Below are 25,458 nucleotides of genomic sequence, written 5' to 3'. Positions count from 1 at the left end.
TGTAGAAAAGCATGAGGTGGTAGAATGGATAGTACAACTTATTGTATTGTAGTGGAAAATACCAGTTTTAAGATTACCCCATAATTCCCACTTCATTCTGTTGTTCCCTGAAGGGGGAATATCCAAAAAGAAGGGAGATTAAGCATACCCTTCCTTTTTGCTTTGCCTGGCACTGAGCCTCAGGAAGAGTGTGAAAGGATATAAGGAAGACTGTTGGAAGAAGGGGAGCACTCTCAGACAGGGTCCTCCATGTTGGGGAGGTTTGGGAGAAAAGAATGTCTCTCTGTGTGTGGAGTTGTAGCAGTGAAAATTTTCAAAGTGATTAGTTGTATATTTGGTTAACATAAGAGCCTTTAATTACTTTAGCAGTCTTGATTATAAGACTTGTACCATAAAGTATCTTCTTTGGATTCCTCCTCCCCCCAGTTTAGTGTCATTCACTGTAATTCTGTCTCTTTTGTCTTGTTATAGAGACACATCTTGTCTTGCTGAGAGTCCTTTCAGAAAAACCTTGAACATTCTTTTCCATCCTGCATATTTTGTAGGTTGAAGAGTCTGAAGCAAGGCGCCTTTTTCAACAAATTCTGTCGGCTGTTGATTACTGTCATCGGCATATGGTGGTTCACAGAGACCTGAAACCGGAGAATGTGCTGCTGGATGCACACATGAATGCCAAGATAGCTGATTTTGGTATGTGACCCCAGCAGCATTCCAAAAACGCAACCCACTGAAAGCCTCTTGCTAGTGTGTTAACATCCTTCAAAGAACCCAGAATCAATTTTCATCACTATTAGCAGTTCCTTTTCTACTGTGAGCCAAGCTACAAGTGATGCCTGGCACAGGTTGGACACTTGTCAGCTTTCCTCAAGTTTTGATGGGAAATGTAGGCATCTTAGTCTTACAGCATGGCTCTCCATTTAATTGAAGTTTACAGAAACCCTCCCACGCACACCCAGCGGAGGGCTGTTTTTAATGTAAAAATCTGAATATATAGCATTAAAATAATTTTCAAAAAATATGCAGTAAGGGTTTGTCCATGGTAATATTTTCTCTCTGTATTTAATTCCAACCAATGATAGGCTTTCTGTTACTTCATTTCAAATAAATCTGTTTTCTCATTTCTTTGGCTCACTAGGCTTGATCATGTGCCTTCAGGTGTTGCTCCAGCATCTTATCCTTAGCTACTCTAGAGACACGCAGGTTGCAGTGCCAAGCTAGGCACTGCAACTTGAGGCCCTTTCTCTCTTTGGAATATCCAGTGGCCTGCTCCTCTCTAGGCCTCTTGGTACAGAGTTTACTTTAACTCTATGATAATCACCTGTGTGCAGAAGCTAATAGAATAGCTAACAGGTCTTTTCTTACATCTCCCAGAATACTAGAATGGGGGGCACCCAGTGAAGGTGACAGGCAGTAGATTAAAGACTGGCAAAACAAAGTACCTCTTCAATTCACAAGTAATTAAATTATGGGATTAGCTGCCAGTGGATGTAGTGATGGCTGCAAGCATGGATGGCTTTAAAGGGCGATTAGGCAGATTCATGGAGGATAGTTCCATCAGTGGCTACTAGCTAAGATGACTAACGGCTACCTCAATATCAAGAGTCAACCAACTATCCTTGTTAGGATGCAACATCCAGGGAAGACCTTTATGGCCTGTTGTTGGCCTCCAGAGTAACTGGTTGTGTGATACAGGATGTTGGATTAGATGTACTCTCTGTCTAGGGCAGTGAAGCTCTGTATTCTTGGTGTTTTTGGGAGGGGGGCAATCAGTGGGAGGGCTTCTAGTGTCCCTTCCCCACTGGCAGACCTCCTGATGACACCTGGGTTTTTTCGCCACTGTGTGACACACGGAGTTGGACTGGATGGGCCGTTGGCCTGATCCAACATGGCTTCTCTTATGTTCTTATGTACGACTGCTCTGATCCAGCAGGGCTTTTCTTATGTCCTTAAACAAATATACCACATTTCCAAGAGTCTTATTTTTTGTTTTTGTTTTGTTGTTTTGCTATACTATATAACTTACCTTGCACCTTATGTAGTTGTTCTTCCCTTCTCCAGTGGTCTTAGAAGTGGAGCAGTCCTCACTTCTGTCATACAGCTCCTCTTTTCCAAAGGCAGGGCCAGTCGGCTGAATTGATCCTGGAGGGGAGGGGCTTGTCCTGGGGATTGCCAGTCTCTCTGGCACTGCCTTCTGAGCAGGACGTCTTCAGCAGTGCTCTGTAGAGCGCAGTGATCCTAGGCAAAAAAGAGGCCTTCAAGAAGGGATTAAAGCATCAAGTTTGCACAGGAAGGGCTCTACGCCTCCCCCCATATTGCTTTGGAACAATGGCGAGTGTCCTAGTCAATGGCCCTAGGTACTCTGAAGTTCTCGGCCACAACCATGAACTCCTGCCAAGTCCCCAGCCTTCGGGCCAGGAAGAACTCCCTCAGATGACCCAGAGGCGGGATTGAGTCTGACAGCCTGTCCTGGAGCACTGACACTTGTGGCAGCTCCTGCAAGCCTGGAAGGAGCAGGTTCCAGCGACAGCAGAGGAGCAGCTCCAACCCCAGCAGCCCTGACTGAACCGCGGTAAAGCTGATCCAATGGGGATGGGGAGCCATAGAAGGAAAGAAGGGAAGGGGAGAAGTAGAAGAAGCCTCAGAGCCAGCTGACTCTGAATAACAGGGATCCATTTCCTTTTTCCCTCCCTCAGCTGGTGGTTACTATAGCATACTTCCACTTTCGGTTTCTTTTCCTATTGGTGGGAATATCAGCAAAGGCAGGCTTAGCCACCTCCCAAGGCTCAGTGAGCACAATCTGTGACTTGGATTTCCCAAACTTTCCAGCTTCTACTTCCTCACAGACTTCCCAACAGGCCAGTGAAGGGAGGGGGTCCACTATATATGGATCTGCCAGGTGAGCAGGCCAAGGCAAACCTCCTTGTGTGGCTCAGGATGGAAATAAGAAAAGAATTCAAAGGAGGAGATGAGCAAAGCTAACCGCTCTATTTTTTCAAAGTTCTATTCACTGGTTCCAGATGCTGTTAAGAGGATCAAACTGCCATGGGTGGGTGATCCGGTGACCAGCTTGGCATCCAATTCCGTGCTGCCTGTGGATGCAGAGGGTCTGCTCAAAGATTCTTGTGTCAGGTGGATCGAACAGGCTCTGTGCAGAAAATTTGAGGCTTCCACTACATCTCTCAGAGCATCAGCAGCAGGTTGGCTTTTTTGCTAGAGCTGCATTCTCCTGGGCCTTGGACCTGGCTACAATGAGCAGCAATGTCCTCAGTGAACTGAAAGACAAAATCAAGAAAAATGTAATGGCAAAAGTCTTTGCGAGAGATGTATCCTTGGGTGCTCTGCAGCTGTCAGCAAGAGCCATGTTTTTTAGCATGGAATCCAGTCACAACACTTGACTTAAGATCTGGGATGTGGACCCTTCGGCCCAAGCCAAAGTAGCTGCAGTCCCCTTCAAAGGCATTAACCTATTTGGAGAAGGTTTGGACAAATACTTGGTGGATGATAAAAAAAAGAAGAAAGTCCTCTCCTCGAAAAAGAAGGAAGAGAAATCAAGAAAGAGGTTTCAGAAAGTCCAATCGTCCTTTTCACACAGGCTGTGCCAGGTCATTCAAGGGAAGATGGCAAACTAAACCTCAAGGGGAGAATAGATCCTCCTCCTTTAATAAATCCAGAACACCAAGGGACTGAAAAAGGGAAACTCAGTGTAAATATGCTGAGACAACAGGCATGATTGTGATTGGAAGCAGTTTACAATGCTTCACAAACCTTTGGCAACAGACAGTAAGTGACAGGTGGGTGCTGGATACAGTGACCAACGGGTATTCACTGGAATTCAACTCTGTGCCACCCGGATATTTCCTACAGATTCCAAAGACTCATTCAAAGCAAAAACACCAACTTTTGGAAAAGACCATTTAGCATCGTCTACATGTAGGGGCCATAGATTCAGTGCCAGAAGCTCACAGAACCTGAGGAGTGTGCTCAGGGTTCTTCATAGTCCCAAAGAAGAATGGGGACATCAGGGCCATATTGGACCTAAAATGGCTGAACAAGAGCAAGAACATTGAAAATGGAAATGCTCAAATCCATTGTGGCTGCCATTCAGAAGAGAGATTTTCTGGCTTCCATCGACCTGTCAGAGACCTATTTACATGTTTTGATATGAGAAGCCCATTGCAGATTCCTGTGCTTTGCATACAATGGGAGGCACTTCCAATATTGGGCTCTGCCTTTTGACCTGAAATTGTTGCCCAGGGTGTTCACCAAAATCCTAGTAGCTCTAGTAGCACATCTGAGGCTGCAGGGAGTGTCTCTTCTTCCCATATCTGGATGACATCTGGATCAAGGCTCCATCTGTACTCCAGGAGGTGGAAGTGATGAAACAAACAGTAGCCTGTCTCCAGGTTCATGGCTTCATGGTTAATGAGTTAAAGAGAAGTTTTCTTCCAGCCCAGAAAATTGTGCACCTGGGGGTCATGATAGACATGGCCCAAGACAGAGTCTTCCTGTTGCAGAAAAGGCAACAAAAGATTCAGACAATGGTAACAGATGTCCTAAGGAACTAGAAAGATGGAGGTGATACTCCTGGCTCACCTGCTGGGGATGATGGTATCCTGCCAGGATGTCCTCCAGTGGTCAAGGTTCCTTGCTGTGCACTCCAGATTCCTGTTGCCATACCAAGAGAGTGGTATATGATAACACACAAGGGGTCTATAAAATTGAACAGGTTAACAGCTTGGTATACTTAGGGGTAGTCTTTCAGGAGAATGGATCCAAGGCAGCCCATTGTAATCTGAGGGCAGAGTGCACTGAGAAAGCTTCACTTGCAATTTTGAGATTCTCCTGAGCTAAAGGTGGTTCTTATGTACCGGCAGTGCTGAAAATTTTCCAGGCTAAAGTCATTAACCAACTCCTTTATGGCACCTTTTTGAGCATCTCAGATCGTGGTTTACATTCTCTGGAGAAAATTCAATCTAAATTTCTCCAGTCCATTTTACAAGCTCCATCCAGGGTGCCCAATTCCCTACTCCGATTAGAAACGGGACAAATGAGGTTCGCCTATGGCTTAGGACACATAAGAATCCAAAAGGCCTTTTCCATTTAATAATTCAGGATGGCTACCAGCCAAAGTGGCTACATCTGAGAGTAAGTTTAAAAAGATGGGCTTCTCTCTTGAAGCTCTGTTGTCCCAAAGTTTTGATCCTGCAAAATCGCAAATAAAACAAAGGATATGTGACATTGAGTGTCAGCAAGACATAGTAAAAAATCCTAAATTTAGGGCATCAGAGGAATCCAATATGAAGATGACCCAATATCTAAAAATGTAGAATTCCCTCCCTATAGGAGGGCTTTCACTCTAGCGAGATGTGAAGCCATGCCATCCAAGGTAATGGAAGGGAGATATAAGAAGGTACCTTATGCTCAAAGCATTTGCTGGTGTCCCCTTGGAGAGGTGGAAACACTGAAACACGTGTTTTTTCACTGCCCCTTCCATAAAAGGATTAGAGACTTGACAATTCTTCCCTTGTTATCTGGATCGGAGGGGATACCAGATAACATATCCTTGGCAAAGCTATTGGCTGTCAAAAATCCAGCTGTCACTAGGATGACAGCTAAGAGCCAAAACACACGAGAAGAAATACCTAGATTCAGCACGTGTTCTCTTACCTCAAGGTTTGCCGGGATCTGTAGGCGTCCTGGAAGCTTAAAGTTTAGCATTTACAGAGCAGCAGGAAGGGATATACAGGCGCCTATATTTCCCTTCCCCTTCCTGCTGCTCTGTAAATGCTAAACTTGTTCTCTTACCTCAAGGTTTGTTGGGAAGTGTAGGTGTCTTGGCAGCTTAAAGTTTAGCATTTACAGAGCAGCAGGAAGGGGAAGGGAAATACAGGCGCCTGTATATCCCTTCCTGCTGCTCTGTAAATGCTAAACTTTAAGCTTCCAGGACGCCTACAGATCCTGGCAAACCTTGAGGTAAGAGAACACGTGCTGAATCTAGGTATTTCTTCTCGTGTGTTTTGGCTCTAAGTTTTGCAGCCAGGTGATTGTGCAACAAAACAGACCATCAAATACTGAAATGGCCACAAGAGATTCTCCTCACCCTGATTAAGTTTTAAAGACTTTTGCCTAATACCGCTTTTATATCAGGGGAATACAGTGAAATAAAAGTCATTCAGGATTTTGTTAAGCTTACCTCTATATTGGTGTATTAGGATATGTGTTTGGATATTTTATTTGAAGTATATGAATTCTAAACAATGTATTTTATCTTGCTCTATGTTCTGATTTTATTATGTATAGCTGGTCTAATGACCGTTACAATAAATACTACTACTACTACTACTACTACCACCACAAGAGGTCTAAGGTAATTCAGTTGCCAGCAACCCTTAAACAAGAGATCAACTGGTGGCTAGACTGTGTCTGGTTCCACAGTGGTATCCCACTCAGAGAACCAAAGAGGATGGTGATGGCAACAGATGTGAATCTATGGGACTGGGAAGCCCACAGCTAGGGAAGAATGACACAGGGCACCTGATCGAAGGAGATGAACAGCAGTATAAACCTTTTGGAGCTCAGAGCCATCAGACTGGGTCTGGTAGAATTCCAGGATCTTCTTGTAGATCAACATGTATTAGTACAGATGGATAATATGACAGCCAAAGCCTATGTGAACAGGCAAGGAGGCACCAGATTAAAGTCCCGGCATGAAGCATGCATCATGTTGAAGTGGGCGGAGAATCACCTCAAATCTCTAAAAGCAGTACATGTAGCAGGCCAGGACAACTTCCTGGCAGACTGGCTAAGCCAGAGAGTGATGAACCAATCGAAATGTATGCTATCCTGAGAAATTTTCCTGCAGGTCTGCCGGAGGTTTGTCAAGGTGGATGTGGACCTATTTGCCAACAATCAAAACTGTCAGGCTCCGAGATTCATCTCACAAAGACCTTCAAGCCATAGGGGTAGATGGCTTGAACTCCAAGTGGCCTCGACAGCTCCTGTACACCTTTCCCCCTGGTGCAGCTGTTGCACAGAGTTGTTCAGAAAATAATAGAGCAACATTTAGAGGTGATACTAATAGCACCATTTTGGCCAAGGAGGGCATGGTTTCAAGACCTGAAGAGACTTTTGATCATGGATCCCTCGCGCTTCCCACTGAAGAAGAATCTGCTAATGCCAGGGACAATGCCACAGCCTCGACCAGCTCTTCTAAACCTCACAGCCTGGAGATTGAGTGTGAATAGCTAATAGAGTTAGGTCATGCAGAGGGTATAATTAATGCCATGTTAGTCTCTAGGAAGAGTTCCACAGAGTCTATAACAATACCTGGCAGGTTTTCCACACATGGAGCCTAGATAGAGTAATAGGGACCTTATCGGTGCCAGTTAAGGAGATCCTATCTTTCCTTCAAGAAAGTTTGGATAAAAGTTTTAGCACTAGTACCCTTAGACAGCAGGTAGTGGCCATTTCAGCTATTAAGGGTTCTAGGAAGGGAAATTCCATAGTGCAACACCCTCATATCATGACATTCTTAAGGGGAACCTCATTGTTAAATCCTCTGCAGGTCCACTGGTTTCCCTTGTGGAATCTTAATTTAGTACTAAGAGCATTACCCAAAGAACACTTTGAGCCTCATTTAAAGACTATTTTTCTGGTGGGAATCACATCAGCTAGACTGGTGTAGAGCTGCAAGCCCTATCAGTAGAGAGGGAACTCTGCATTTTTTGCAATGACAGAGTAGTAGTATGGAGGAGATAGTACTGGCCTCCTTCTGCCCTAATCCAAAGCATGAGAAGGAAAAGGAATGGCACTGCCTTGATGTACATAGAGCTTTGAGCTTCTACTTGGATAGAACTGAACAGTTATGCAAGTCTGAGGCCCTATTCATGTCGTTTAGGAGGTCCTCGGGGCAGAGAGTGTCTATTTCCATGCTAAGTAGGAGAATTAGGGGGGTGCATCATCCTGGCATACAAGGTCAGATGTCTAGAGCCACCTCATGACACATTCTCTAAAGGAGGGCGACATCAGCAGCCTATGGATCCTTTCCGTTGCTAGAGATAATCTGTAAGGTGGCCACCTGGAAATCAGTGCACTCCTTCACCAGGCACTATAGAATAGATAAGTTGGCCTCTGCAGAGGCAGAAAGGAGGGGTAGTACAGCACACCCTCTAGGCCTGGAAGCCAGACGACCCACCCCGGGGCACACTGCTTTTTTATGTCCTGAATTGAGGACTACCCCACTCCCATGGAAGACTTGTTTTCACTTACTGTGAAGCTTCCTTTCTCGGTGGTCCAGGAGTGAGGTAGTCCTATCTGAGATTTCTTACAGGTGGCTTCCAGGAAGTATGAGGGTCTGCTGGAGAGTCAAGATGGTACTTTCTTCCCATAAGTGTTCAGGGGGAGGGACCTTAGTCTAAGGAATTGAATGAGAATAACCTAGGCAGTTCTAGACTGTTGGATTAGATTTAACATTCAGTGTTGTTTAATCAGTTATGGCGGTTTCTATCTGAAGAAAGTTGAGGAGAATTTCTCTCTCTTGGTATCGTTACGGGGAGTCAAGGCTTGGAAACAGACTGGCAATCCCTGGGATGAGCCCCTCCCGCCCCTGGGATCAATTCAATCGTCTGACCCTGCCTTCGGAGAGGAGGAAATATATGCCAGAAGTAAGGATGCCCCACTCCTGGACCACTGAGAAAGGAAGCTTCATGGTAAGTGAAAATAACTCTTCCATTCACCCTTCTTCATTGTAGTGGTGACCAGAGTTTTCTAACCATACCTTTTTGGTGTATTTGTGCATGTCAACATGGGAGAATTTTTTTTTAGGACTTTCCAACATGATGTCTGATGGTGAATTTCTGCGAACCAGCTGTGGCTCACCCAACTATGCAGCACCTGAAGTTATCTCTGGAAGGTAGGACATGAAACCACTAGGTAACTGTTTTTTTAAAAAAAATCAGCGGTATGGTTTTGGAATGGATATTTATTCCAACAACTGAGAAATTTGTGGTCATAGATATATTTAGTCAACGTTCATATGGCAACTTCCTACATAATTTAGATTTCACTAAAATAGTAGCACAAAAAATACTTAGGGAAGATCCCAATATTTCACCAGTGGTGCAGATTATGATTTACCTGTGGCCAGTCCAGAAACATTTTATTTCTAATCACTGCACCAAGCTATTCAAGGAGACTTAGTTAACAAATTTCCAAAAGAATTGGAGTGGCAAAGAATGTGTTAGAGACATTTGGAAAATGTGATACAAGAAGATCAAAAGGGAGGTCTGGGGAACTCTAGAATGATGGACAGGCTGTGAACAAAAGCATGGTGGATGTTACAGTAACCAGATATTCTTTAAAATGTCATTTTGAGGGAGGATGAGTGTTTACCATTCCTCCCCTCTTGCTCTTCCAGAAATCCAGAGTGAGCTTGGGGGCTTCACGCAAGATACTGCGATATGAACATTGTCTTAAGAAACAATGTCCTCCTTTTGCTCAGGTTGTATGCTGGTCCGGAGGTTGATATCTGGAGCTGTGGTGTAATTCTGTATGCTCTTCTCTGTGGGACACTTCCTTTTGATGATGAGCATGTTCCAACACTCTTTAAAAAAATCCGTGGAGGTGTCTTTTACATTCCTGAATATCTCAACCGTTCAGTTGCTACCTTACTCATGCATATGCTACAGGTTGACCCACTCAAACGAGCAACCATTAAAGATATACGGTAAGTTTTGACAGAAATGCTACCTAGCAACATTTTCTCCCATGTGGAAAAGATGCAGGATCATGTTAGGTGACATCCTCAAAAAGTTTGAGTTCCTCTGACATAGAGAAGGAACTATTGGACTAGAGACAATCATGTTGGCTATGTCCTCTATATTAATCCGATCTATAGTGTTTCATAAATAAGGTGGACTTCACAGTATACAACTCTAGTAATTGATGATATAGTGGTCAGCCTGTTCGATTTTAACCAGGAAAAACCTGATTCAGATCTCTGCTGAGCTGTAAAACTCATTAGGCAACCTTGGGCTAGTCATTATTTTATGTGATGCTTGTGAGATGGTGTGGGAGGAGTACTGCTACCATGAGCTCCATGGAGAAAGGGCAGGATAAAATGTGGTGGATAGTTATTGAAATGACATTCATGACAGGTGAATAGTCTGCACTATAAATAAATTAGAGTACTTTTTAAGCAATGGTTGCCAAAATTCCTGAGCCAAATGTAACATTTTTATGTGACCCAGACGACAAAATGTTTTCACAGATAACATTGAAATAATCCACCATGCTATTGCTGGTCTTTCTTCTCCTGCTGCCAGTTCAATTTGTGTTCCTCAGGAATGTCATATCCTAAGACCTCTACAATTTTTGTATCCTCATGGATACAGCACATTGTCATAGCCCATGCTTGAGAAATAGGAGTAGTCTGTATAACGCATATGCATACGGGGATTCCTCAGTATTAATTGGGGTGATGGTAAATTATTAGCTTGTTTTAATTTGGCTAAGTTGTTGACCAAAGTTTGGCTTAGTTGTTGTTAATGTGCAGTTGTGGCTACATATTATTATTGTTCACATCCAGAAGGAAAAATCCATGAGGAAAAATAATTGACTCAGTAACCTGGATAGCTCAGGCAAGCCCAATCTTGGAAGCTAAGCAGGGCCAGCCTTGATTAGTAATTGGATGGCAGACCTCCAAATAAGAGCAAGGTTGTAGAGGTAGGCAATGGCAAACCACATCTGTTAGTTTCTTGCCTGGGAAACCCCAGCAGGGGTCGCCATAAGTCAGCTGTGACTTGAAAGTACTTTCCACCACCAATATAAATCACAGCCTTTAGCACCAAAGTGGCTTACACCAGTTGACATTATAATTGTTATGGTTTACACAATTTGACATTATAGTTGTCATTTTAGTGCTATGGTTTGATTTTCATGATGAATCATACCAGTGCTATCATTAGTATTCATTAGTCACAGTTTTTCCTTTTTAGAGAACATGAATGGTTCAAACAGGATCTGCCAAGTTACTTATTCCCAGAGGATCCTTCTTATGACGCTAATGTAATTGATGATGACGCTGTGCGAGAAGTATGTGAGAAATTTGAGTGTCCAGAATCTGAGGTGATGGCCAGCTTGTATAGTGGGGATCCCCAAGACCAGCTTGCAGTAGCATACCATCTTATTATTGACAATCGGAGAATCATGAACCAAGCCAGTGAGTTCTACCTCGCTTCCAGCCCTCCCACTGGCTCTTTTATGGATGACACTATGCACATCCCCCCAGGAGTGAAACCCCACCCGGAGCGGATGCCTCCTCTAGTAGCAGATAGTCCCAAAGCAAAATGTCCTTTGGATGCACTGAATACCACTAAGCCAAAACCATTGACTGTGAAAAAAGCCAAGTGGCATTTAGGAATACGGAGTCAAAGCAAGCCTTATGACATCATGGCAGAAGTCTACCGTGCTATGAAACAGCTGGATTTTGAATGGAAGGTATGGAATGCAAGTGGCTGTTTATCTAGAACACTTTGCTTGTAAATTCTCAGTTGTGCAATTAGCAGTCTAGTAAGTTTCATGACAATGCCTGATTGTAATTATTATTTTACTGCTGGTTTTGAATATTGAAATATGAACTGTGGTTAAATAACGTTTATATTTTAACTACTGACCTGAGAACACATTTTCTTTTTAAAAGATGCATGAGCTTGAGATGGGGAGTTCATTCTGCCTTCCACAGCTGTAGGAGTAATAGAAAGTCTTCAGATTTATAATTTTAGTAGCTGATTCCCTTCTGTATAACTGATCTTCCTGAAAGCTCCTAAGGCAATAAGTTTCTCTTATTTTTTTATGCATAGTTACCAGGAATCATGAAGGCCAGGAAAAAACATGCAACATTATCCCTTAAATCTGTCTTAAATAATGTGGTACTTTCTAGCTGGCTCATCTTTTTGCCCCAGGATAGTTGCTTGATACACATACCACAGGCTAAAGCATGTTCAAGCTGCCAGTGCCACAGGCTGCCACATCTGGGGAGCTTAGTATTTATGGAGAAGAGTTGGTATTGCCCCAGACAAGTCTTGAAAAATAGACTAAAATGTTGGTGACCGAGAAATGGAAGAAATGATAGTAAGAAGTATAAAATGCATTTCCAAGTATGCTAAGTGGAGAGCTTTATAAAATTAGTTTCTGTATTTTTTTTCAACTAGGATATTGACAGTATTTAAAGTTCAGTTATTCTTTTGAGGCAGCATTATGTTCTTACCATGTGTAAAAGGCTGCTGTTTCTGTTACGCCAAAATTCTATTTTTCCTGAAAGCTAGTTACATGTTTTAGGTGGTGAATGCCTATCATCTGAGAGTTCGTCGGAAGAATCCAGTAACGGGAAATTATGTGAAAATGAGTTTACAGCTTTATCAGGTTGACAATCGCAGCTATCTTTTGGACTTTAAGAGCATTGATGGTAAGCAGGTTTCTGGGGAGGCAGCATAGGAATTTTTTAAATAAATAATAAGAGCAGGAAATGCTGTGGCATAAAATCAAGATATTTGTTTTATGCTTAACAATTCTACCATCTCTTTCCTCTGCCATTGCCTCTTTTTTTAAGGTTACAGGCTATTTAATGGTTTCTGCTAGTAAGAACTGTTTTCCAAAGAACACTTTGATCTGCTTGTTATCACTGGTGTTATCTGTGAGAGTTTAATAACTGAGTTGAAAAATATGTTTCTGCTTACCAGGGATAGTCTCTATTTTCTGGAACAGCAGGATTTGAGTCTAGTGGACCTTAAGGGTATCTGAAGAAGGGAGCTTTGACTCTTGAAAGCTTATACCCTAACAATCTTCTTGGTCTCTAAGGTGCCACTGGATTCAAATCCTGCTGTTTTACTGCAGACTAACACAGCTGTCTACCTGAAACTATTTTCTGGAAGCTGTTCCTGGTAAATCATAGTCTGTGTTTTGCCTTATTTTCATTTGGGATGGGGGATGCCTTGTTAAAATGTTGTTGGTATGGGTAGCTAGAGTTGTCTTTCTTCAGGATTCAGCATTCTCTCCAGGGTTTATCTGCCTCTGGAAGTTACCTCTGGGACTGTTGTGTGATGCATCCTGGCTAATGCACATGCATTTACATGGTTGTGTGTGACCATTGTGGCACAACACACTACACAGCTGGCTATTTGCTCATTCTGTTTTTAGCATATCTTCATCCTTTAAATACCTTATTGGATATTTTGTGACCCCTTCCTTGTGTATTGGATTATAAATATTAAGTATTCAAAACTTTGAAGAAAATGAAAGAAGCATGCAACAGAAATAGTAAACTCCACAATGTACAAGGGCGAATGCATTCTTCTCAGGCCATAATCATTCTTGTGAGACAGCTTGTAGTATAACAAGCATATCCCAATTTTTGTCTATGAAACATTTGAACTATGGAATCCAACTAATAGAAAAATTTACAAGAACCTGTAAGCAGATGATGATTTCAGTAACTTCTTTGGTCATAGACTGTTTTAGCACTTCTATATAATTCCAGATTTTTTCAGCATACCATGCTCTCCCTCCCCAAAGATGCCATTTATGATTTTTTACTGCTTCAACTGAACCAGAAAAAGCCCTTTTAGTTTCATTTTCCCTTGTATTATGACCAAAGATCGTATTTATTTTTCATTTCTGTTTTTCTTTTTAAAATGTTGGGAGTGTGGTGTCTGAGAACTGGAAGAAAGAGTCTTTTGCTTAGTTTTACCAAACAAGCAAATTTTAACATGAAGATCAAAATGTACAGCAATTCACCTACCTACCCTTACCTTGTTTTTATTGTCATTAATATTTTATGTTACAGAACCCAGAAGTTACATAGGTTTAGATGCCCTGGAGATTGCCGCACTCTCCCATGACAGCTTGAAATGCCCCCCCCCCCCCCGCCCGCCTTCCTAGGAATGAGATTTCAGGGGGCGTTTCAAGCTACAGTGGGCAGGGGGAGACAATCCTTCCATCCACAGAAAACTCTGGGGGAAGCTAAGCCACAGACCTTTCCAAAATAGTCTTATAAACACACCACCCAGTTTAATTAGCATCTTAGTTCCTCTGAGGTCAATGGAACAGAGGCATACATAACAGTAAATTCAATTGAATTCACATTCAGTCTTTGTTAACTGCTCGGGAATGGGCTCTAAGATAAAATCAGGACAAGCCTATAGGAGGGGATTTGCTTGGTAAGAACAGGGAATAGAGTCAGAGTTAACAGGGAGTAAATAGAACAGAAAAGGAATTATTAGGGTAGTATACTAAAGATGTGCAGAGGAAATAAGATTTGAAGGAAGAGATGATATGATACAGTTAGGCTGGATGTAGTCATCACAAACAAACAACAGTTTGTTGGCAACATGAACAAACTTGAATTCCATGGGAACATGTTTTCATTTTTTTTTCCCTTTTCCCATGTGCAGAGTTAAAATCAAAGATACCCTGGTTTAGCAAGTCTTGGATCTAGCCACAGTTTATATCATATTCAAATTCAGGCACTTCAACTAAGTTTATTTCTTGACCACAAATTTAGAATTCCCATTTGTTAGCAAGGAACAAATTCTAATTCTAAATTCTTAAAAGTGGCTGAATTTGTACGTAACAATGAATTGTGTCTGGATTGATAGGTTCATAAACTGGAAAGTCTTCAATCTGATCTCTGCATACAAGGGCAAGAGATAAGGTTAGGGAGGGAGATAGCATGCAAGCCCAACTATTTGGTGCTTATTCACATTATTTTTAAAAATGTGGCTGGTTTGTAAGGTTTGAACATAGTTATGCAGATCAGATTCGTTTTATTGTATATGGCCATTGGCCTTCACGATATCAAAACACTCTCGAATGTCAGTATAATACACAATCAAAATTATCAGGTAATCAAACACTTCAGAACCACATAAAATGCCCTACTAAAAAAACCCTTTAAAATTAATAAAACCTTCTAAAAGCAATCACAGCGAATCAATGGCTGATTCCTTTGCTCTGATCTTCCTAGCAGCTAAAGCAAAAAGCTCCAGTCTTAGGGAAATAAAAGAATCTTGTCAGAGAGCATCGTGACAATCTTATCAGAGACAGACAAGGGATGTAGAGCAAGCAAGATCTTAGCCAGGAATTTATTCCTAGGTTCTGTGTATAAAGGGCAAGCCAGGATGTAATGAGGGAGGTCCTCCATTGAATGACCACATACACAGATGCGTTGGTCAACTGGCGTCTTTTTATATCGACCCACTAGCATCTCTGTAGGCATTGTTTGAAAGCACAATGAAGTAAAGGTCCTCCTAAGATTATACGCAGTTATGTTGGTTAAGTAGGAGGCCTTACAATGATCTTTTTTAATCATATTAAACCAAGGGGCAAACCTTGATTGAGAGATCAGAGAAGCATCAATTAGGGCATCTTCTCTAAAGACCCAATCGCGAAGATCAAAGCTATTCCCTGAGGGCTGCAGTAGATCATCAGGGATAGTATATCTGGCAACGATGTAGTTAATAAATTGAAGGCGAGCATTATCTTTGTTATTCAGTAGATGGAAACTAAGTTTACTGTATGAGTCAGGAGTTCTTAGCTGGTTTTTTCCCCAAAATTTTATAATAACCAGGTGGGCTCGAGCCCTCACTGAAGGGAGTCCCAACTCAGCTCGTAAATGGGCATCCGGTGTCCCTTTAGGGAGTGCCAGAATTCGCCTCATAAAGAGGTTTTGGATTCTTTCTAACTTCAGAAGTAATTGATCTTTCCACCCCCAGATCTCAATACCATACAGCAATTGGGAGATAATTTTACTAACAAAAAGTTTCAACGCTGGGTCTATGAGGAGACCTTCCCTGGTGTAATAAAATCTCATTACAACTCCCATTGTCTTAAGGGCTAATGCTTTAGCTGATTCTAGGTGAACATCCCACTTGAGGGTTTCACTAAAAGTTAAACCTAGGTATTTATATGATTTACATTGTTCTATTGGAGTACCTTGTATTCTCCATTTAAACGCTTTGGGCCGTTTCTGAAAAACCATAACTTTGGTTTTTGAGTAATTAATTATAAGTTTTTCTTCCTTACAATATTCACCTAAACTGTGCAAAAGCCTCTTCAGTCCCATTCTGGTTAAAGAGATCAAAACCATATCATTTGTATATAGTAAGATTGATATTTTTTGCTGATCTAAGGAGGGAACATAGTTATGCAGTGGCATCTTAAGAAAACTTAGCTGGGAGTAAACTCCGTTGAATACATTTGAGTAGGATTGTGGCTTAACTTGCTTAGGATTGCTCCCTTGGTGTCCCTTCTCATGTTATCCTTGTAGCATAGAAATTGCAGCAACGTGACTCTTTCTAAAAATGGACTTCCCCTACAGAGCCTGAGGCTTCTGACATTACAAAAGAGGCATGGGAGCACACTGCCCATCCCACAAACGTAACATGAGAAGGGACCCTAAATGTATCAAGTCATATCCACTCTTTCAAACCTCAGTAGGAGATGCTGGTTTGTTTGTTTGTTTGTTTGTTTGTTTGTTTGTTTGTTTGTTTGTTTGTTTGTTTGTTTGTTTGTTTGTTTGTTTGTAGGACCCTCTGGGAAATATATAGAGAGAGACAGTCCTGAAGATATGCAGGTCCCAGTCTATTAAGGGCCTTAAAGGTTAACACCAACACCTTGAACTTGACCCAGAATTCAACCAGGAGCCAGTGCAGCTGGTGCAGTACATGTCGAATATGCATCCCATGAGGACACGTGCCACCGCATTCTGGACCAGTTGCAATTTCTGGGTCAGTTTCAAGGGTAGCCCTGCATAGAGTGAGTTGACAGTATAGGAATGGACAAGAGTGGGAGAAAGGAACAGAAGGGGTATCAGCCTAATACCAGCACAAGATGATATTTTAATGTCATCTGTTTATGCCTTTAAAGATGATGTCATGGAGCAAAGATCAGGCTCTTCCACACCTCAGCGCTCATGCTCTGCAGTTCGTTTGCACAGACCAAGGCTGAGTTTTGATTCTGCCACTGCTGATTGCCAGTCACTCCCTGGATCCCTTGCTGGCTCCTTGACTGGGAGCATGCCGTCTGTCACACCACGTCTTGGAAGCCACACCATGGATTTCTTTGAAATGTGTGCCAGTCTCATCATGGCTCTTGCTCGCTGAAAGGTATTGTTAAGAAGCTTGATTTCTTTGGTTAGGTTCAGGCCTTTGCAGAATATACGCAAAGAAAAATTTTGAGCATTGGTAGCAAAGGGAAGCTTGATTCTGCAAGTAGAAATAATTTCTGTAGTCAGAATGTATTATCTATATTATGGGAAGTATGCAAAAATAGCTCCATTTATGTCATTCTAGTGGCAGAACTTGCCATATTTTTGGAATGTTTCTGTTGGATGTTGAATATGGTGGAAGAGATGGAGCAGTGGAGTGATTGGTAGTCAATAAGGAGGATTGGGGCTCTCTCCAACTACTGGTATGGTCATGATGATATTGCTTCCTACTCCCAAGTTAGATTCTGCACAAAATGCAGCAGTTGCCAAAATGTTAAGATGTGTGCTATTGCAGAATCCAGAAAGCCCCTGACATTGTGGATATATCAGTGCAATAATGCTCTTGAAGATTTGATTATTCCTTCAAAAGATTCAGAAAACTAATTTGATTTCAGTAAAGCCCCATTGTTAGAATAAGACCCATGGCTCCATTGGAAATGTACTTTTTGCCTGAGGCCCTGGTATCAAAATATTTGCAAGTTTAGTCCCAGGTTATTGCTAGTTCAAAAATCATTGGTGGCAGGCCTGGCAGCCAGTTGTAATATAATGTTTTCCTTTGTTGGAGTGCTTTTGGGAATGGTGCAATCTTAAGAACACTTTTCTGGGAGTAAGCGTCATTGAATGAAATGGGACATGTCCAAGTAAACCTGCTTAGGATTGCTTGCTCTGTGTCCTGCTCACAAATTTGTGTAAATATGTGACTTGTTGCAACCTAAAAGTATCCCCTCCCCCAACCCCACTCCTGTGGGAGAATACATCTCATCAGAAAATGCCAAGGGATCCACTCTCCATTTCATGATACATTGGAGAGCTGGATTCCAGATATGCTTATTGCTGTGGTTGACTGCACTAGGCTAGGACACTCATTATAAGGCAGTTTTCTCAAAGCCTTGCTGTGGTGAAATTAGAGAAAATAACTTTTTTTCTACTGACAGCAAGTGAGGAATGATGGACAGGTTATGGAATACCAGGCGTACAAAAAAGCCTGTTATTCCCAAACATTTCCCAAGTTCTACACATGTAACAGAATGTTGGTTACTGCTGAAGTGTTTGGTTGCCATACCTTTCTCTTATTCCAGTGGAAAGTTTCAAATCTATGAACTGAAATGTTAAAATGAATGGATGAATACATTCTTATACCAAAGTATGCCTATAATAAACAGCAGCAGTGCAGGTCTCGCATGTGTGGATGCTGTAGGAGTTACAAGATGATCCTTGTCACTCTTCTTTACAACACCTCCCAGGCATATCCTGCTTGTGTAATGTATGGACTGGGCATGTGTGTGCTCTCTGTAGTGACAATGGAGGCTCAGGCCCAGTCCCTTGCCTAGCAATCTCATCAAGAAATCAGCGATCACTTGAATGCTTAACAAGCATTCTCTTTCATGGGAAGCTTAGTAGCACAGCTCATTACGTAAACATCCCATGGTAACATTTTCACAGTTTAATTAAAGTTTTGCATTAAGGAGTTCATGTTCTCTCTAAAGGGATTTTTTTTTCTATTGGAGCCTTTCATAACCACTCTGTACTCACAGCTATTCATTGGCCTGGGCTTGTTAAGCTCAGACCACCTACTAGAGCTCATAAGACATACTCAAAGACCACTCTTAATCACATTATTAGTCCTCCATCAATCATTGCAGGCCATGCCTTATACTGAACATATCTAAGTGCAAGCCTCTAGTTAAATAAAAAACTGATTATTCACCCCATGGCTGCTGAAGGTCAGATCAAAATTTCTGTAATTGTCCATTAATGGAAGGACGGGGAGGAGAGTATATTGTTCCTCCAGTTCAGAAAGTAACTCAAAACCTGCACAAAGCAAAAGACTTGCAGAGAAGCCAGGGTTATTTCAAGGGATATGAGGAAAGGGGGTGATAGGGACAATGAGAGAGACTAGGGGAAGAATCAGGTGGGAAAGATCTTGGTTGGTTTTACTACAGTTAAAATTACAATGAGTTTGTTCCTTTTTTTCTTTTTAGTTGCATTAATCACTCTTTTACTCACTGACACCCCCCCCCCCCCATTCTGTCACCATTTCTTCATTCAGTTTTTTGCTTGCTAGCAGCTCATAGATCTCCTTGGATCCACTAGAAGTAACATGATGATGTATCTTATTAGTTTCCCCTCCTCATTCCCAACCCCTTTCTCCCATTGCCTTTCTTTCAGAATTATGATTATTTATATATATTTAAATATTTTCCCCTGTTCCTTCTCTCAGGACAGCATGCATGGTCACCTTTCACCCTCACCCCATTTTCATAAAACCTTTGTGAGGCTGGCTGATGCCTGGCCCAAGGCCACCCATTAATTGCCACAGCAGAGTATGAATCTGAACCCGAGTCTAATCCACTCTCTTTACAGAACAATGGGCAGGGATGTATTATGGGCACCTCAGCTTCAGTTTCTTCTCTTCCCAGAGATCCAGAAATATTTGACACAGTTAACATGAGACTGCTCTAGGATTAAGTTTATATCATGAATATTTTATAACAGCAATGTGACTACTTCTCAAAATGTCCATCATAGGCAGTCAGCTGACGTGCGCTGTCATTGGCCTCTTAGGCTGTGCTTTTTCATGAAATGATATAACATTGATCCTAGAGTAGTCTCTTTGACAATTGTAAAAATTGGGAGCTTCTTCCATGATAGAGGTTCCATAGATTTCATTGAAAACCACACCATCATTCTATCTTTCTAAATCCAGACGTAGAAGTTCAAGGTCATCTCTCCAACCAACCTGAATGTCATTTTCCAATACAAAGGAGGTTGCACATGGCCAAGTTGCCCTTTAGGCTGTCCAAAATATGTAACAAAATGCAGTCTTGGCAGAATCACGTGTACTTCTTGTGCAATTCAGACTGATGCCCTTGAGATCTAAGGAGTTCAGTGAGCTTTGCATTTCAATTCAAATAATCTTCCTGAGACTGAGTCTCTGGCAATTATTTCCTCTCTGGCAGAACAGCAACCAAATTTACCTTTCTGGTATGAGAGCAGATAGTACACAGAATGGGTCAGTTTTATTGTAGCTGGAACATAAATTTGACAGTACTGTTCCAGGCCATAGGGCTTTCACATACCTAAAGCTTAATTGATTGTGACCTTCACCAGTAGGGATAGCATATGTTCCATTGTTCCTTTTGTAAATTCTCTCTGAAGGAATCAGGTTTACTTGACTTACATTTTCAACCACATCAGAATGAAATTTTTTCTTTTACGAAAGGGCAGCTTGTATGGATCGTGTAATTATTAAGTTAATGGTGTTGTGTTAATATAATCAGCTGTTGTTTTACAGTAGGGCTTAATTGTTACCTGACAAAAAGTGAAAGAACAGGCTGAAGTCAAGGCTAGTTGAACAGAAATATGGCTGAGCAGAAAACAGTCGCCATGGGGAAACAATTGCTGTGGTTTTAGGCAGGGCCCACTAAATTAACATGTTGCCATTTTAAACTGTTCTGGCATAGAAAAAGCAAAGCTCATTTATTTTCTGACCTATTATCATTTTCCCTGTGTCAGAAAGAGAGACTTTTATGTTGTATTAATTTCTATTCTTCAACATTATGAAAAACTCCCAGAACAGAGAGGCATGTCCCAGTTGAGGAGCAAAAAAGCATTGTCAGGTAGTCTGCCATGAACATAAATTAAAGAAAAAACAAAACCAAGCCTAGCTGCTCAGTTTGTAAAACTATCTGGTTTGCTGTTACCAGGAAAAAAAATGTATGAAACACCTAAACAACAACAAGTTTCTTTGGACCAGTTGTAACTTAAAACCCTTATCTGCAGGACAGGTCTAAAATGTTAACTTCTCCTTTAGTTTCTAGCACTTACCTTGCCTTTTACCTCTTTTAAAGGTAATGAACTAATACAAATGAAGGAAAAAATATTCACAATAATGCCTGTTAAGTGGGTAACACCGTTTAAGAGCCCTGCAGACTAAAAGGCTCTGGTAGCTTTATTGATACATCCAAACAGCTGATAACCATATTTATCAGAAGTAACAACTATCTAGCCATCAGGTATTTAAATGTCTGTCAGAATGGCTGCTACTAGGCTTATCTCTTCCAATGTATCTTTTGGTGTCTTTTGAACAAACCTCTGGCTTCAGGATTTCATCAGATTTTATACAGTGGCCCTAGCACAGGTTCAGATAGCCATCACCTATATTTTGTTCCAGTGTGAGCTACTGTTTTTATTGGCATGCTGCAATAGAGAGATCAAAAAGCCCATTTCTAGCAGCAGTCCCAAACTTGTAAAGATTTGGGGTGGTGCAGTGAGTAGCCTGGTCGTCATGGAATAAAACATTCATTGTAGCTCATAATATGATCTCATAGGCCTTTAACTAGTTTTCTTGCAGTGATCCTTGTCAGTGGAAGGGGGGGAAAGTGCCATTTTCTACTGGTGCATCTGAAGTAAAAACCACAGTATGGTTCATTGAATGTTCTAATACAGGTTGATATAATTTAATTAACATTTGTAGCTTAGTGACAATTCATATTATATTGATCTGGGGAAAAGGCTGCCTGCATTAGATAAGAAAAACCAAAATTGTGCCTTCAGTTTGCATAAGCTGCTCCAAGTAACAAATGCATTAATTCCATGACTACTGTGCCGCATTCAGTAACCTATACACAAAAATTATCTGCATTACTTGAAGGGCTTGCTCTGTTCTTCATTTGTTTCAATATTTACGCTTGCATGGAACACACATTTGGCTTGCACTAGACAGATGGCTCATGGAGTCAGGGCTACAGTTGCATCAGGGATACTCTCACAACAGTGCATTCATCCTATATTTTTTCAGCTAAATTTACTTCTGCCTTCTATTTCTTTCTTTTTCCCAGCCCTATGCCAAACAGTGTATGGTTGCTTTGGAGTTTTGATTTTATTTCTTAGCATTTCATCCATAATTCTCTCCTGTTATCACAGTCGTAACATATCTGTTTATTAAAAGAAAAATTCAGAATCATGTTCATGCTACATGGTTGAAGCGGAGCTCACATAGCACACCCCATTCATTTCACAAAATAACAGCTCCACAGGTACTGCCCTTTGCGCTTAAAGAACTTGTGCACAGAAAAATTCCATATATACACAGCAACACTGGATCATATAGTAGACTATGACCACAGTGAGACAAACTGAGTGCTCTTAGACTTCTCTTTGGCATTTTACAGCGGCTCCCATGCCAGAAAAAGCAAGCTACTCTTTGTCTAAAGAGGTTCCCCACCTCTTCAGAGGTGAGAGCTGCTTTGGATTTTTTTTAAAAAAGCTGTATCTGTGCACACAGGCTTTAATTTGCATGCGTGTGACTCTTAATTTGCATCCCAGAACTGCAAATAGACTTTTTCATAAGCTGTGCTCTAACTGCAAGCTGCTGCTGCTGCTGCTGATGATGATGGAAGTTGAAAGCTAACTGAAAAAAGCAGCCATTCAGACCAGTAGTAAATGCAGTTTTTTATGCATTTAGATAGCAATATTTATATACATGCTTAATGGACAAGAAACCTGGTCAACAGCTAAATTATTTTACCCTTTTGCAATTTTGCCACATCTGTGTTTGATTCTCAAATGCTTTAAATGTCCTACTGAAGTTGCCTTACTTGATCAAACTTGTTTATGTAATGTATTTGTCTGAAGACTCCTAATGCTCCACTATGAATTTTTTCCTTCAGTAGTTGAATATAGTTTATTTATTTTCATCTCCCAAAGCTCTGAAACAGCTACCATAAATATACTAGTATTTATTCTTGTTGCTGAAAGCGAATTCGCTTTGTAGTGTTTTGTATGTATGTATGTTTTGTAAATCTAGCAGTATTTTTCTTTTGTGTGCAAAATAAAGCTGAAAGCCACACGATCACATCTGTGACCTTGAAAATTACTATAACTTGGATTAATAGCATCACTCAAATATGCACTGAAGAAGCTTGAGAAGACTGTATTTCCTGTTATTTAATAGTGGGGCTGCATTATGTAAATTACTGTGCTAGCACATGTAGGCGAGATAGTGTTTTGCAGACTGGTTCATAAAAACGTTTTCAGATTAAACTTCAATTTTAAGTTTATAGAAAGGCAATACGTGACTATTTCAAAGTAATCACTTCTTTATTTGCTTCAGCAGTATTTGGAAAAGATTATAGTCCCCTCCTTTTAAATTGTTTGTATGCATAAAATGAAGGGTAAATAACTGCAAACAAGATTGTAACTTACCTCTTTGTGTTACAAAAGTTTATTTTACACTGTATGTGCTGCTTATTTCATGAATAACATTTGCTCTTCAACAAAAATAAATCTTATAACATTTCAGACTAAGGCTACTACTGTGAACTTACATTTTATACAATTTCAGACATACACACAGAAACATGGATTCAGGTTTCAGGGGTATGGACGCAGTTTTGCAAACTGTCAGGCAGTGCTGAAAGATGAAGTTAAGAGTTTACAGAGAATTGACTTCAGGTGGCAAGTACATGGTGGCACCTTTCGTCAGCAATAACCCTACAATACCCAATCCAAATTGCACACATTCCATGAGTTGAAAGGCAGGACAAGGCAACAGATTTCATTCATTACTACAAAATTGTGACTCTTTCATAACAGGCCCTCTTTAAAAACACTCACAGAATCACAGAGTTGGAAGGGGCCATACAGACCTTCTAGTCCAACCCCCTGCCCAAAGCAGGATGAGCCTAAAGCATCTCTGACAAATATTTATCCAGCCTCTTCTTGAAAATTGCCAGTGAAGGGGAGCTCACCACCTCCCCAGGCAGCTGATTCCACCTTTGAACTACTCTGACGTGAAAAAGTTTTTCCTAATATCCAGCCGGTACCTTTCTGCATGTAATTTAAGCCCATTGCTTTGGGTCCTGTTCTCTGCTGCCAACTGGAACAGCTCCTTGCCCTCCTCCAAATGACAGCCTTTCAAATATTTAAAGAGAGCAATCGTCCCCCCTCAATCTCCTCTTCTCCAAACTAAACATTACCAAGGCCCCCAGTCTTTCCTCGTAGGGCTCAGTCTCCAGATCCCTGATCATCGTCATTGCTCTCTTCTGCACTTACTTGATTTTGTCCACATCCTTGTTGAAGTGAGGCCTCCAGAACTGCACACAGTACTCCAGGTGCGGCCTGACCAAGGCAGTATAGAGAGGGACTATGACCTGCGATTTCAATGCAATGGCCCTTTTGATACAACCCAAGACTGAGTTTGCCTTTTTTGCCACTGCATCACACTGACGGCTCATATTTAGTTTACAGTCCACTCTTACCCCAAGATCTCTTTCACATACACTACTGCCCAGAATTGTATCCCCCATCCAGTATTTTTGCTTCACACACCTGTACTGGTGTCTTTGTAATTTAAAAAAAGTCAGCGGTAGTGCAAATGCCAGTTTGACATGACTTTCAAGGAAATAGTTTGAATTATTCACCATCTATATTAAAGATATTTCATTAAAACAATAAAGGAAGTAGGAGCATCTATTCAAAGCAATTACTAGATGATTGTATATAAATTTACATTTCTTCTCATAGATTATTAGTAGGTGAAAATCGGTGGAAGGAACATTAACAATTTGAGATATGCAAATAACACCACGTTTCTGGTAGAAAATAATGAAGACTTGAAACGACTACTGATGAAGGTTAAAAGAAAAAAATGCCAAAGCAAGATTACAGCTGAACATTAAGAAGACAAAAGTAATTACTACTGAGGAATTACACAGTTTTAAAATTGACAGTGAGGCAAGATTTTCTATTCCTTGGCTTAATCATCAACAAAAAGGGAGACTGCAACATCATGAGAAGACAAGACTCTCTGGAAAAGTCAGTGCTGGGAAAAGTGGCAGTAGGAAAAGAGGAAGACCTTAAATGAGATGGCTTGACTCAGTAAAGGAAGCCACATCCTCCAGATCTGAGTAAGCCTGTTAATGATAGGACATTTTGGAGGTCTTTCATTCATAGAGTTGCCACAGGGCAGAGGCAACTTAAGGGCACATAACACACACAAATTTTACTAGCAGCCTCACAAAGCTTTCACATGATTAAATGCCTTTGAAAGTAAGCATGTAAATCAACACACATATTAGAATAGTAACAGAAATATATGCGTTGAATATAAGGTATGTCAGATATTTGCTTAGGGTTCTGGATTTTTTTATTGAAAGTTTTTCCAATGTATTTGGTAAGTGTCATTTCTCAGACAA

At 41.1% G+C, this 25,458-nt stretch overlaps 1 protein-coding gene across 4 annotated transcripts in view; it reads left to right on the top strand.

The window, feature by feature from the left end:
* PRKAA2 (protein kinase AMP-activated catalytic subunit alpha 2) overlaps positions 1–25,458 on the top strand; it is a 62,791-nt gene that overhangs the window by 9,084 nt on the left and 28,249 nt on the right. For 2 of the 4 annotated variants that reach the window (XM_054981964.1, XM_054981963.1), the window contains 6 exons: positions 546–690; positions 8,824–8,911; positions 9,500–9,724; positions 10,995–11,496; positions 12,337–12,463; positions 16,921–23,563. In XM_054981964.1, the coding sequence (XP_054837939.1) occupies positions 546–690; positions 8,824–8,911; positions 9,500–9,724; positions 10,995–11,496; positions 12,337–12,463; positions 16,921–17,156 (1,323 nt within the window). In that variant the 3' untranslated portion in view covers positions 17,157–23,563. Of the gene's footprint in view, positions 1–545; positions 691–8,823; positions 8,912–9,415; positions 9,725–10,994; positions 11,497–12,336; positions 12,464–16,920; positions 23,564–25,458 lie in introns of those variants that run through there. The other 2 variants (XM_054981961.1, XM_054981962.1) reach the window with 2 other exon arrangements.

The sequence above is a fragment of the Eublepharis macularius genome, chromosome 5 (assembly GCF_028583425.1).
Source record: "Eublepharis macularius isolate TG4126 chromosome 5, MPM_Emac_v1.0, whole genome shotgun sequence".
Lineage (NCBI taxonomy): Eukaryota > Metazoa > Chordata > Lepidosauria > Squamata > Eublepharidae > Eublepharis > Eublepharis macularius.
This window is presented reverse-complemented; position numbering and strand designations above follow the sequence as displayed.